Below are 15499 nucleotides of genomic sequence, written 5' to 3' on the forward strand. Positions count from 1 at the left end.
AGACAAATAAAGTGAAAAACTTTGTAATAGTAATTGAAACACTGCTTTACCATTTTTCCACCTTCTTCTTCTTCTTTTTTTTTTTTTTAATTTTTGTTTTATAAGTTTCTCATTCGGTGTTTGGTATCCGTATTGAGGCCCAACTAAATATGAATTCACATTGAAAAATCTCATTTTAGGGGTAAAATGCTCTCAAACAAAGGCGACTCTATATCACCAAGGCTCAAACCTGAACTTTTGATTAAAAATAAAAGATTACCGCTGCAGCACAACCCTTGTTAGTACCCTCTCATACTTTGTTCCAATTGAGAAAAAAACCTCAGACCTTATCCAAAAAAGTGAAAAAATGATGCAAGAAACAGAACATATACATTACTTCATTTAAACTCCAATTTTCTCACTCCATGGAAAACTCATGGATGCATATGTTCAAGTAAATTTCCTTCTTTCCCCTTTTAACTTAGTTCTTATATATACCTTACCTTGAGGTAGAAACAAGAAAAACAAAAAGCCAATAAAAGTTAAGAAAAAAAGAAATTGAGGATGTCTCTATCTTGTTTAATATTTTTGGTCTCAAACTCAATCTTCCTTTTGTCTTTATTTTCATTTACAATTCATGCCCATCGCTGCACTGAGGACTTTTGGTCTGTAGCCCAGAGCAGAAATCTAACATTATGCAAGAGATACGAACATAGCAGTGGCGTTGAGTTTGGATGGAATTTCGAGAACACAACTCAGACTCTCCAGGTTAGAGGCGGATCTAGAGCTGGTTCTATGAGTTCAACTGCACTTGTTTCTTTTGGCTCGATCCATAGATGCATGCATAAAAATTGTATGCTTGTCTTTTTGTATATAGATTAGATTCATTCGATCAACTTGTAGTGTTCCTCTTATTCAACTATTTTGAGCATTTCCGATCGAGCACCTCATATCTTTCTTGGAGCGTTCGAAGATTCAATCATTTTTGTATGATTTCTCTTGCACTTTCCTTTCCAATGAGTTCCAAATTTAGAAATCCTTTATTAATTAGGTTTTATCTCAGCTTCTTTGGAAAATCCCAAAGCTCTTTATTGTGGTGATAATACCAAAATATCAAGTCTGGCGCAGTCGTCTTTATTTAATTTTGATACTTATGACCCTCTTAAATTCTATATTTTCCTATTTCATTCTAGATTTTGCTTTTTTTTTTTTAGTTTTTTTTTTTAGTGGAAACTAGTTTTTATTACTTCCTATGTCCCAATTTGTTTGACACTTTTCGCTTTTCGAGAATCAAATGAGTTGTTCTTTGACTGTAAATTTTTCATATGTCTTTTAAATATTTTATGTTATTAATTATGGTGAGTTATGGTACTTGTTACATAGTTTTCAAATATTTAAATTTTATTTCAAAAGATTAAAAATATTCTATTTTCAAACACACGACCAAAATTAAGAAATTTGACTCTCAAAAAGCGAAAAGTGTCAAACAAATTAGGACACAAGGAATATATATATATATATTTTTAATTAGTGATAGAAATTTTCTTGTTAAGACCTTACTTCTGGAAAGTTATATACACCGCAAATAGGGGTTTTTGTTCTTTTGTATACGTAAATTTGTTGAATCCTTTTGACATGCAGAAGTTGGTAGTACAATGGTAAAAATGGTTCACGAGTTAGGTCAGTTGCATGTTCAAAATCCCAAGTGTGATGTTCTTTTATTCCTTTTAAACCCCTCAATAAAGTTTAAAATGCTACTAATCCACTGATTGTAAAATCTGAATTCGCCTCTGCTCCAACAGGTAATGGTGGGAGCTAGATTAGAAAGTGAAACAGGGTGGCTAGCTTGGGGTTTGAACTTTGGACCAGAACCAAGAATGGTGGGGACCCAAGCACTTATTGGTATCAAACAAACAAATGGCTCATTTCTTGGTGACACGTACAATGTCACACAATATATAAAGATAGGGTGCAAGCTCTTGCCTTCTCTTATTGATTTGAATGTAAGGAATTTGAAGTTTACTTCTTTGGAACATCTTCAGTATCACATTATAGAAGCCACTATACATCTTCCTCAAACAGCTAATGATTCAAGAATTAATCATGTTTGGCAAGTTGGAAAAGTTGCAATAGGAATGGAACCCAAGATTCATGATAAACATCTCCGTAACTATGATGGAAAAGAGACCTTTGATTTGCATACTGGCACAGCTCTAACTATTAGAGCTGGTAGACGTCATCAAGCAAGAGTTGTAAGCAATATTTTATTTAGTACTCGTGTAGTTTTTTACTCTTTGATGTGCATTATATTATCATCTGTTGAACATTTGCGTTGTATCTGGCTATTTTGCTGCTATACCTTTGTATTCGAATTACTTTTCTGTTCCTTTCGCTTTCCTTTGTCTTCTTTTCTTCTCTTTTCCTTTCTTTGAGCCGAGGATCGATCGGAAATAGTCTCTCTACCCAACAAAAAGCAGAGTAAGGTCTGTGTACATCCTACCTTCCCCAAACTCCACTTGTGGGATCACACTGGGCATGTTGTTGTTTTATTGCTCTATTTTTTCACTCTTGCATGGTTATGACTATATTAAATTTTCCGAATTTATTTTATATACACCGATTGTAAATAATTTTACGGTATGTAGAGGTTACACCTTATTTTTCATGTGATTGATCCCATTTATTATGCACGGTTATGTAGTTATCTGGTACTCCTTCCGTATTAATTTACGTGACACCTTTCGAATTTCAAGAGTCAAACAGGTTCCTATTTGACCACAATTTTGTTCATATGCCTTATAAATATTTTGAATGTCAATTATATAATATTACTTATAGAACTTTTTACATAGTTTTCAAGTATGTAAATTTTATTTCAAATATTTTAAAGATTTCATGTCCGAATTCACAGTCAAATTTAATAATTTGACTCTTGAAATTGGAATAATACTACATAAATTGAGACACAGAAAGTAATTTTATAGGTGACCTGCTAGTATAATTTATTAATTTTATACTTCCAGTATATAGAAGTTAAACTCGGAATTATGGAATATTATTAATTGTTACCTGTGTATATTTCTCGTATACAAATCATAATTTCCATGTGTTTTTAAGCATTAACGCATAGATATCTAAAATTAAAATTTTGTAGTAGGTCACTCTTGCATATTAAAAAAGGATTGCCTAATTATTTTTGTATTTGCAGGCTCATGGAGTACTTAACATTATTGGTTGGGGTGTAATATTGCCTATTGGGGTGATAATAGCTAGGTATTTCAAAAAGGGACCAATATATTGGAATGAACATGATCAATGGAAACATGCTCACAAGGTATGCCAAACATGTGGATATATTATTGGTGCAACTGGTTGGGCACTTGGACTCTGGCTTGGAACTTCATCCAAATATTACTCTTTTCCCAAACATGGAGCTTTTGGTATCTCCATCTTCACCTTTGCCACCCTACAAGTAAATCTCTCTCTCTCTCTCTCTCTCTCTCTCTCTCTCTATCAATTCTTAATTTTCTTTTTATTTTCTACATCCTTTTATTGTGCCCAAAATTATTTTTAAAAAAATGCATATATGTATATTTCATATGCTCTTAATCATTAATCGTAGTTAATTAATATGCGGAATACATCGGCATTCCCTTAGACTTCTCACTATATTTCATTTAATCACTCGAATAACGACTTGTTATAATTAAGCACCTGAATACAAGATAAAATGTTTTTATTACACACTTCAAACTCGAATTTTAGAGAGTTTCAGCGAATGTTCTCAAGCACCCATTACGTGGTAAGTACTAACCACATAAAATATGTCATTTTCTTTAATTATCAATCTCAATTGGAACATGTCTGAAGTTTTACGGCTTATTGAGGCTGATGTGTATAGTTAAAAGATGTAACATATTTTAAGTGGTTAACTTATCCATATAATGGAGCTAGCGCTTGAGAACACGCGCATAAGCTTTTCAAAAATTTGAGCGGGAAGTGTCATATTGGAACACTTTATCATGTGTTCAGGTGCTCAATTAGGACATACCTTAGCTCAAATATCTAAATAAAATATACTAATAAAGTTGAGGGAATGTTGATGTGTTAATATGTACTATCATCTCATGAATCCATCACTTAATTATGATAAATTAATATATTTTGCATAAATACCGGTGTAGATAAATAAAGCTCTCTCTTCAAGAGCCCCGACTGCTATTCTTTATACTTAGTATTTCTACATGCCCTTTGAAATGATTATCTTGTATAATTGGTGGCAAAATTTGATTTACTAATCAACAAGACTACCGTGGATTTGAAGTGGGAGCGAGGGGAGAATTTCATGATCTTTTTCTTTTCCCTCAATTAAAATCATTATTATGAATATTGATGGTGTAAACAAAAATGCTTTTACGTTATCAATTTCTTTCAAAAAATATAAGATTAAAAAGAGATGTTATTAGAAATATGCATTCTACGTTCCTCCTAGTTAATTTTATTGAGTTTACCTTAATCATTGTTGAAGTGTATGACCATCTCATCTCAAAACTTAAGTTGTTAGAGAGAATATATATATTTTTATTTACTTAATTATATTCTCAATACCCCTCACGTGTGGGATTGACTTTTTTCATCGGTCAGGCACATGATTTTTTTTTTTTAATAATGATAATGGGTGGCGGTGGGAATCGATTTCAGGACCTCTGTCTGCTCTGATATCATGTTGAAGTGTGTGACAATCTAATCTAAAAACTATAAGATATTTGAGAGAGCACACTTTTATTTACTTAATTATATTTTTCAATAATGTCAATACTGACAAATATAATGTACACTAATCATTTGATTAACAATAATATATACAGACGCTGGCATTGAGATTAAAGCCCCATAAAAACGATGACCTTCACACATACTGGAGTATATACCATCTTTCTCTTGGCTATGCATTACTGGTAGTGATTTGTGTCAACATATTCAAAGGGATCAAAATAACGCAAGAAGAGGAAATATGGAGACCTGCCTACATCACAGTTGTTGCCTTTCTTTCTTTCATCTTCTTAATCTTTGAAATCATCAATTGGCTCCGATTCAAAGTTGATCAATTGAACAAGGAAAAAGACAACTCAGCTGGAACAATGTCCAAATCGACATAGTACGAAAGAGTCATCTCATTTTCTTACTTCTCAATTCATTCATTTCAAGACTGGTTCTGAGAGACTGATACAGAAAGAAGTCTAGTACTTCTTATGACGTGTTTTTTTTTTCATTTTGGTATCTATGATGCCATATCTTTATTTTTTTTTGTTTTTATTTTTAAAATGATGTTTTACAGTGATGGTGGTGTTTCAGTTAGTTTGTGCACTTCAAAACTATATATTTACTAAATATGTGTTAACTATGTTAGGTGTGGAATTGGCCAAACAAGTCAATTCTTTTGTTCACATAGTCGTGATGTAAGCGTTTACCTCATAATAGTTGTGATGTAAGCGCTTACCTCATCATAGGAAATTCATTCCTATAAATAGGTAGCTTATGGTTCATTTGTAAGAAATCATTAAGATCATTTGCTATACACATCCCAAGAGAGAAAAAAATCTAAGAGAAATACTCTTAGTGAAAGGCCTAAGTAAGAGAAGGTCTTTGAGAGAATTTTCTGTGGTAAAATTCTTGAGTGTAATTGGGATTGGGGTTGTGAGGTTGAGTGTTGTAAACACTTGTAATATTTCTTCTTTAATAAGATCTGCAGCAGCAACGTGGACGTAGCTCTCACATTGAGGGTGAACCACTATAAATCTGTGTGTGCTATTTATTCTTCGCTTACATCACGGCGTAAGTAGGTTCTGTCTAAGGAGGTTGGTATTTAAGTGGTCCAGCTGTGACCCTCCAATCTTTCCTGGGAACCTGCTTACAAAGGTCGGATTTGGGATTTAAATCCTAACAACTGGTATCAGAGCAACAGGTTGTGTTGTGATTTAGAAACGATGGGAGGCGAAGATGGTACGACGCACGGCATCGGTAAATTCGATGGTACAGATTTTGCGTTCTGGAGAATGCAAATTGAAGATTATTTATATGGCAGAAAGCTTCATGAACCTCTGAGTCCGAAACCAGAGGAGATGAAGCAAGCAGATTGGGATCTCCTCGACAGACAAGTTCTGGGAGTCATTCGACTGACGCTGTCGAAGAACGTTGCTCACAACGTGGCAAAGGAGAAGACCACCGCAGATATGATGAAGGTATTGTCTGACATGTATGAGAAACCTTCGGCAAATAATAAGGTATTTCTCATGAAGAAACTATTTCATCTAAAGATGATAGAAAATGCTCATGTTGTTGCACACACAAATGAATTCAATACCATTGTAAATCAATTGTCATCGGTAAAAATTGATTTCGATGATGAAGTACAAGCTCTAATTTTGTTGGCATCCCTACCAAATAGTTGGGAGCCAATGAGAGCAGCGGTTAGTAATTCTGTCGGCAGTGACAAACTAAAGTTCAACGATGTTAGGGATCGCATCCTTGCTGAGGAGGTGCGCAGGACAGATTCGGGAGAGGCATCGACGAGTTCTGCTTTTAATGTTGAAAACAGAAGCAGAAATTATGACAGAAACTACAACCGAAATAGGGGCAGATCGAAGTCAAGGAATGGCAGGGGTCAATCCAGACCAGGACGAACACATGAGTGTTGGAACTGTGGAAAACCAGGTCACTTCAAGAAGAACTGCAGGGCGCCAAATAAGGAGGACAACAAGGGGGCTGGAATCAACGCTGCTACGGAAGACATTGGCGATGCGTTGTTGCTATCGGTTGACAGCCCGATAGACTCTTGGGTGCTTGACTCAGGAGCATCCTTTCATACCACCCCACATCATAATATAATGACAAACTACGTGGCTGGGAATCTCGGCAAAGTTTATTTAGCCGATGGAGAGCCGCTAGACGTTGTTGGCACGGGAGACATTAATTTGAAGATGTCAAATGGATCCTCGTGGAAGATTACAAAAGTTAGACATGTTCCAAAGCTGATACGAAACCTGATTTCAGTAGGTCAGCTTGATGATGAGGGATATGATCTCAACTTTGGTAATGGGTCTTGGAAGGTGGCGAAAGGTGCTATGGTAGTTAGCCGAGGAAAGAAGATTGACACTCTCTACATGACGGATAGTTGTCGTGATATTGTTGCTGTGGTTGACAACACAAAGAAGACAGATTTATGGCATTGTCGGCTTGGGCATATCAGCCAGAAGGGGATGAAGCTGTTGGTGACAAATGGCTTAATTCCGGAGCTGAAGACGGTGGACCTTCATACGTGTGAGAGCTGCATTCTCGGAAAACAAAAGCGAGTAAGCTTCTCAAGTGCAGGCAGAGAGTTGAAGGTCGAAAAGCTGGAATTGGTGCACACAGACGTGTGGGGACCTACCACTGTACCCTCCCTTGGAGGATCACACTACTACGTGACCTTCATTGATGATTCAACCAGGAAGGTATGGGTTTATTTTATGAAAAATAAATCCGATGTGTTTAGTGTATTCAAAAGATGGAAAGCCATGGTCGAGAATGAAACAAACCTCAAGTTGAAGTGTTTGAGGTCCGACAACGGCGGAGAATACACTGATGGTGATTTCAAACGGTACTGTGCCGATAATGGGATCAAGATGATGAAGACTATTCCTGGAACGCCGCAACAGAATGGAGTAGCCGAAAGAATGAACCGAACGTTGAACGAGCGTGCTCGGAGTATGAGAATACACTCTGGACTGCCCAAGACATTTTGGGCAGATGCAGTCAATACCGCGGCCTTCTTAATTAACCGAGGACCGTCAGTTCCCTTGGATTTCAGAATTCCAGAAGAAGTCTGGAGTGGCAAGAAGGTAAATCTTTCATTTCTGAAAGTGTTCGGTTGCTTATCATATGTTCATAATGATGATACGGCTAGAAGCAAGCTTGATCCAAAATCAAAGAAGTGTTACTTTATTGGCTATGGTGACACCGAGCTTGGGTACCGATTTTGGGATGAACAAAATCGGAAGATCATCCGAAGCAGGAATGTTGTCTTTAACGAAGAGGTATTGTACAAAGACAAGCTGCAAAAGAATTCAGAATGTCAGGACAAGGAATCGGAAATAGTCGATTTGAGGGACTTTCCGGCACCTGAGCCGCAGCCAGGTACAACCGAGGCAGAGGAACAAACAATCCGAGAAGGTGCTGATGAAAGTGCTGATTCTGAAACAAATGAACAGACGCCAATCACAGAGCTGCGTAGATCATCCAGGATCAGGAAGCCGCTTCACAGGTACTCTCCATCCCTCAACTACATTCTACTCACTGATAGAGGGGAGCCGGAATGTTATGAAGAAGTAATGCAAGTCGATGAATCAACTAAGTGGGAGCTAGCAATGAAAGATAAAATGGATTCACTATCGGCAAATCATACATGGGAATTATCCGAGTTGCCAAAGGATAAAAAGGCATTGCAAAACAAATGGGTTTATCGGATAAAGGAAGAACCCAATGGAAGCAAGCGTTATAAAGCAAGGCTGGTTGCAAAGGGATTTCAACAGAAAGAAGGCATTGACTATACGGAGATCTTCTCTCCCGTAGTCAAGATGGTGACTATCAGAACTGTTCTTGGGCTGGTAGCAAAGGAAAATCTACATCTGCAACAGATGGACGTGAAAACTGCATTTCTTCACGGTGATCTAGACGAGGAAATCTACATGCGACAGCCGGAGGGATTCAAAATCAAAGGAAAGGAGAATCTGGTGTGCAAACTTCAAAAGAGTCTGTACGGACTAAAACAGGCTCCAAGACAGTGGTATTTAAAGTTTGACAGCTTTATGAAGAAAGCTGATTTTTCAAGGTGCGAGGCAGATCACTGCTGTTACTTCAAAAAATTTGAAGACTCGTACATGATACTACTACTCTATGTCGACGACATGCTAATCGTAGGAGAAAACCTACAGGAGATTGATCGGTTGAAAAAAGGGTTATCGGAAGAGTTTGCAATGAAGGATTTGGGAGCTGCAAAGCAAATCCTTGGGATGAGAATCGACCGAAGCAAGGAGGGCATCAAACTCTCACAAGAATAATATGTGAGGAAAGTTATCAAAAGGTTTAACATGCATGATGCCAAGCCAGTCAGCACTCCCTTGGCTGGACACTTTCGGTTGTCAAAGGATCATCGCCGACAACCGAGGATGAGAAGAAGCAGATGGACAAGATACCTTATGCATCTGCAATCGGTAGTCTTATGTATGCAATGATATGTACAAGGCCAGACATTGCACATGCAGTGGGAGTTGTCAGCCGATTTATGAGCAATCCGGGAAAGCAACACTGGGAGGCTGTGAAGTGGATATTCAGATATCTGAAAGGCAGCTCGAGTTCAGCTCTGTATTTCCGAAAATCAAAAACAGGATTGCAAGGGTATGTTGATGCTGACAACGGTGGTGATATTGATAGCAGAAAGAGCACATCCGGGTATGTTTACACCTTCGGAGGTACTGCAATCTCTTAGGTTTCCAAGTTGCAAAAGATAGTAGCTCTCTCTAGTTGTGAGGCTGAGTACGTTGCTGTGACGGAGGCCACAAAGGAAATGATGTGGCTACAATCTTTTCTGCGGGAATTGGATCAGGACCACGAGGGAAGTGTGCTATATTATGATAGCCAAAGTGCCATTCATTTGGCAAAGAACCCGGTTTACCATGCTCGAACGAAGCACATACAACTCCAGTACCATTTCATTAGATCAGCTTTGGAAGATGGAGCGCTAGTGCTTGAGAAGATCGCAGGGAATCAGAATCCAGCAGACATGCTGACAAAGGCAGTGACGATAGACAAACTGAAGCTATGCTCAACTTCAGTTGGCCTGCACGAAGTATGAAAGTAGGATAGAGCTGCTGCATCGATCAAAGTGTGAAGACAAATTAAAATTAGTCTTCAAGAGGGAGATTTGTTAGGTGTGGAATTGGCCAAACAAGTCAATTCTTTTGTTCACATAGTCGTGATGTAAGCGTTTACCTCATAATAGTCGTGATGTAAGCGCTTACCTCATCATAGGAAATTCATTCCTATAAATAGGTAGCTTATGGTTCATTTGTAAGAAATCATTAAGATCATTTGCTATACACATCCCAAGAGAGAAAAAATCTAAGAGAAATACTCTTAGTGAAAGGCCTAAGTAAGAGAAGGTCTTTGAGAGAATTTTCTGTGGTAAAATTCTTGAGTGTAATTGGGATTGGGGTTGTGAGGTTGAGTGTTGTAAACACTTGTAATATTTCTTCTTTAATAAGATCTGCAGCAGCAACGTGGACGTAGCTCTCACATTGAGGGTGAACCACTATAAATCTGTGTGTGCTATTTATTCTTCGCTTACATCACGGCGTAAGTAGGTTCTGTCTAAGGAGGTTGGTATTTAAGTGGTCCAGCTGTGACCCTCCAATCTTTCCTGGGAACCTGCTTACAAAGGTCGGATTTGGGATTTAAATCCTAACAAACTACCACCATAACATATGTTGTATAACTTAGTCATATCTATTCTGTTTGAACTATACAGTGTTTTTTATTTTTAGGGTGGAGGGGGTTGATGACCAAATACTTTTCCAATTATTAATATATATATTTTTGTTGAAAAAAATAACTTAGGTTTATTCAAATTTATTTTTGTAATATTTCTTGTGATTTGACATATTATACTTACTTCCCTCATTTTGATATTTTTGTAATAGAAGTGACCATTGATAAAATTTATATAATATTTCAAATTGCCCTTATTTTTTTGATATAGTGGAAAACAAACTACATAAAGATCTTAAAATCATTCGTAAGAAATACGACTTAAGTTTAGTTAAGCGAAGGAAATCCATGTCTTTAAGTGCATGATTTCAGAGTATCAAAGCCTCTTCATGATTATATTATGTTATTCATTTGCTAGAATATCGGCACAATGCTTTGCCTCCCTCCAATTATGTGTAATCGTAGCCTTGTTGGCCTTCAACAAATATCAACAATCTTCAATAATAGGTTTAAGCAAACGTCACGTCGATCCTCATTGATAAGCTTTAATGCATTTAGGCAATCTGTGTCCATTTCTACCGCTTCAAATTGCCCTTATGGCACTACGTGTAGAATACTATGTTTTTTAATAAAAGTCTGCTCTCTCAACTACAACTTACAAGTTGAAACATTCAACTTACTTGTTACTGTTATGTAGGGATCTAGCAGTTCAATTGGTTGCTACCTGAACTTTCATCTTGTTGTTGAGGGTTCGAATCCCCAGATTGTAATCCCCTCCCCCATTTTCCCCTTCTCCTACCCATATGTAATAATTTTTTTTTTAAAAGAAGTTAATTGTTACTGTTATTTCTTTCATCGTAAACTATTGTATAATGCATCTTGCTACTACTCAAATAGGATTTAGATTTTTAATTGTAAATTTCAAAAGTATATTAATATTTTAAATTAAAAAAATAATGGTTAACAATTACTTTACGATGGGTAAAAAATTATTTCGTATCTACTTTCAGGCAGTGTAGAATTTATATCTGAATATGATTTTTTTCAATATTCAAAATCCAACGAATTGATCAAGTTAACTGTGTAAAAATGTAATGTTTCGTATTTTAAAGAGTAAATATCTCAAAAGTCCACTTCAAAGAGTAAATATCTCAAAAGTGTTACGTCCCGTATTTTTATACATTGGGACAACCCGGATTAACTATGACAATTAAGGGCCAAGACTATTCCGGGATTTGAAGTCGGGACTTTTGACCATTTGATTTTATTTTGAGACATAAGTTGAATATGAAATTGAAGGCATTGGACACTTAGGAAAAATTGGGACCACAATTCATAAAATTGGAATTTAAAAATCTTGCACCAAAAGCCATGGTGGCCGTGTGGACTTGAAATGGTCCCACACATTGTGTGGCCAATTTTAATTGGTCCAACACATGTGTGGGCCATAAACAAAGGGAGATATTTGTGGATACTTAAAAAAAAGAAGACTAAGTCATCTTTCTCATTTCCCACTTCTACACTTAAAGAAAAATAACAAGACTTGGAGAGCCTCCACTCCCCCATGGTTCTCGGCCACAACCAAGAAAAATCAAGTCCCATTTTTGCCTCTCTAAAATTATTTCTTTGGTATAAACCCACTATTTGGAGGTCCCTAAGTAGCGTGGAAGTATTGTTTGGGTCATTCAACCACTCATTTTGCCCATTTGCAAACCCTAGCCTATTGGTGGATTGGAGAATAAAGGTGAGTTCTAATCTTGTTTTTGGAGTTATAAATGTTGTATGCATATTGTAGTATGCTAAAATGGATAAAAGTCATGAAATATGAAATGTTGAAGTTGGGTCTTGTGTTGGGTGTGTTGACCGTGTGAAGTATATGTGTGTGGTGTGGTATTGGGTTGATGAATTAATTGCTTGTAGCATATTGATTGTCGTAGAGTGGAGAAGAGAATAAAAATCATCGATACATGTATATGTGTAGTGTAGCCGTGTATATAGCCTCCAAATGGTAGCAAAGAATGAATTAATATCGCTTAGCGTCGTAATGGTTGTTGTGATGATTTGTATGTTGGAAATGAGAGTTAAATGTCCCGAATTGATATAGTAAGCGTTGCGGACTGATTTGGAGAACTTTGTGCATTTAATGCAATCCTTATATATGAGAACCATTAACATATGAATATGTGTAGTGTGAACGAATGTGAGTCATAGATTATGCCGAATATCGCATTATTATCGCTTAAGCGCTTTCGTGTCGTCGTTACGAATTCTAGTTTGGAATTGAGCATTTAATGACTTAAGATTGATGTTGAGATTGTACGGGTTGATTTGAGGGTTATTGTGCGTTGATGTAATTTGTATATTTTATGAAAATGGTATCGTTATATTGTGAATTGTGATACAAAACATGAATTGAAAGTCGGAAGTGTGCCCAGTGGGCTGCTCACGGGTAGGGGCTGTTTTCGGCCAAAAATTTGGAGAAATTGTGGATTGTTGGAAAAATTATGTGAATTGTTTAGAATGTTCTCGAATGTTGTTAGTATGAGTTTGGGTTAATAATCGAATGTACGAACGATATTGTGGCTTGAAAGTAAGCCATTGAATTGAATAATTGGAAAGTTGTCGAATGGTGTAAAAGAGAGCTACTATTATTATTTTGCCTTTCGAATTGATTATCGATGTTGCTAGGTTGGTTATTGTGGTTGTTGTTGTTGATTTTGAGCGAGTTAAATTCTCGGGATGGCCTATTTACAGGGGAAATGCTGCCGAATTTTCTGTAGAATTTAATGTTAGTTGGAATAAATGGCTTAAGTGCCTATGTTTAATATTGGATATTCGTTGGCATATTTGTAGACCTTGGGGAGCCCGAGGCGTAGATTGGAATTTACTTTAGATTGGCCATCTTGGAGTGCGTACGAGGTATGTAAAGCAACCTCCCTTCTTTTTGGCATGTCTTAGTTTTACATAGGCTAGATTAGAGCCTTAAGGAAATTCCAAATCCGAAATCCGAACATGATATGATCTATATATGTTCCTTGGTACTCTTATGTATGATTTGATGAAATATGAACCTTTATGTATTTGAAATAATCGCTTTCCGAACTTTGCGCAAAAAGGTTTCACTTTAAAGAACTTCGTAATTTCTGAATGCCATACATTTCACATAAATGCTCGGATTGCTCCAATATTTTTATAAAAGTTTGCATTATGTATGATACGTATGTTTTCCATAGGCGGGCCCGACTTGGGTAAATACCCGTCCGTGGGTCCCGCGACTTTCCTTTATGTAATTCAGAGAATCTTTGAAAGAATTTGGTATGATTATTATTCCGATTTCAAATATGATCATTTTACTTATGTTTGAATTTATGATAATGATTTTATGCATATGACTACTCACGACTCTACTCGTGCATTCTGTTATTCTTTTCGCCGAGTCCCGGGCCGGTTCTGTTGTTGTGCGCATTTTGATATACTCCGGAGTTATGCTGTGTTTATGGTTCACCGAGCTACTCGCAAAAGAGGGTCGGGTTCCACCTATATTTGGTGTTATGCTGTGTATGGCGTTATGTTGTGATGTGATATGTGACGGGGATACGGAGATTTGAAACTTTCTGGTGTTATGCTGTGTTATGGCGCCATCGACGGGTGGGCGACCATATTCTTCTGTACCCTATGCATTACTTACATATTTTTGAAAGTAAGCAAATTTTGATATGTTGGATTTGCACTTATGTTTGGTACTTCCATTTCGTTTATGTCTCAGATTTGCTTTCTGTATATTCTGCTTTGCATACTCAGTACATATTTCGTACTGACCCCCTTTCTTCGGGGGCTGCGTTTCATGCCCGCAGGTACAGATGCACAGTTTGGTAATCTACCCATTTAGGACACCCTCTTCTGCTGTTTGGAGTGCTCCTCTCATTTCAGAGCACACATTTTGGTATATATTCGTTCGCTATGTATATATGTATTTGTTCAGGGGCACGGCGGGGCCCTGTCCCGCCATATGATTCGGTTTGTCTGTTTAGAGGTCTGTAGACGTATTTGTGGGTGTGTGTGCCTACTTCTGTACGGATGTGTTTGCATGATTCTATTCGTTATGGCAGCCTCGTCGGCGTGCATTTTGTATATGTTTGTGGCAGCCTTGTCGGCGTGCATTTGTATATGCGTTTTGGGCCATTGTGCCATTTGACAGCCTTGTCGGCTTTTGACATATTTGATAGCCTTGCCGGCTTTTTGATATATGTGCATATGTTCGGCGATGTATATTCCGCTGCTTCTTCTGATTCTGATATAATGTTTTGTACACGCAATCGCGCAAGATAATATTCGTTCTCAACTCTGTTTAAAAATGATGATTTAGTTTGTATGTCCGTTTGGGTGCCCAAGTAGGGCACCAGTCGCGGCCCACGGGGCTGGGTCGTGACAAAAAGGCCACTCAACTATTAGGAATCACGTAGCAAAGTCATTGAACTTTGTTTTGTATCAGTAAAGTCACTCAACTTAAGGTTTTTTCTTATAAAATCACTCCACCAACTTTGTCATAAAAAACTCATTTTAACCCCTTACATTCGGACCACTACAATGGGTTTATGTAAATTAATTAAATCATAATTGAGTGCTAGTTTATCGGAAAAGATCGACAACCTAAAGATCAGAAATCATCCCTTATGAAGAGTTCAAGCTAAACCAGTTGAAAACAAAGGATTTTTCCCTTAATAGAACTAAGTCCATTTTACTAGTTTTAGTTCTGCCACTTTCAAAAATAGTGAAGCGGCCTCATTAAGAAGAAAATCAATTGCACCGAAGATCAAAATTCATCAACCTAAAGTAGTAAGATTAGCCTTGGATTAAAGTAAGCAATCTTTTCCATTGATATTTTGATTATCCTTGTGGTTTGGCCCTTCCCGGACCCCGAGCATAACGGGAGCTTAGTGCACTGAAATTATTATATAAATCCTTTGTAATTATCCAAATTGTCAAAATTATTTGA

General features: G+C 37.1%; 1 protein-coding gene across 1 annotated transcript; it reads left to right on the plus strand.

Moving 5' to 3' along the window:
- Positions 1-300: 300 nt before the first annotated feature.
- LOC132604980 (cytochrome b561 and DOMON domain-containing protein At5g47530-like) lies at positions 301-5728 on the plus strand. The gene is made up of 4 exons (XM_060318319.1): positions 301-747; positions 1782-2231; positions 3188-3451; positions 4848-5728. The coding sequence occupies exons 1-4, from the start codon at positions 544-546 to the stop codon at positions 5136-5138; spliced, it is 1209 nt and encodes a 402-aa protein (XP_060174302.1). The 5' UTR covers positions 301-543; the 3' UTR covers positions 5139-5728.
- Positions 5729-15499: the final 9771 nt, after the last annotated feature.

The sequence above is a fragment of the Lycium barbarum genome, chromosome 8 (assembly GCF_019175385.1).
Source record: "Lycium barbarum isolate Lr01 chromosome 8, ASM1917538v2, whole genome shotgun sequence".
NCBI lineage: Eukaryota > Viridiplantae > Streptophyta > Magnoliopsida > Solanales > Solanaceae > Lycium > Lycium barbarum.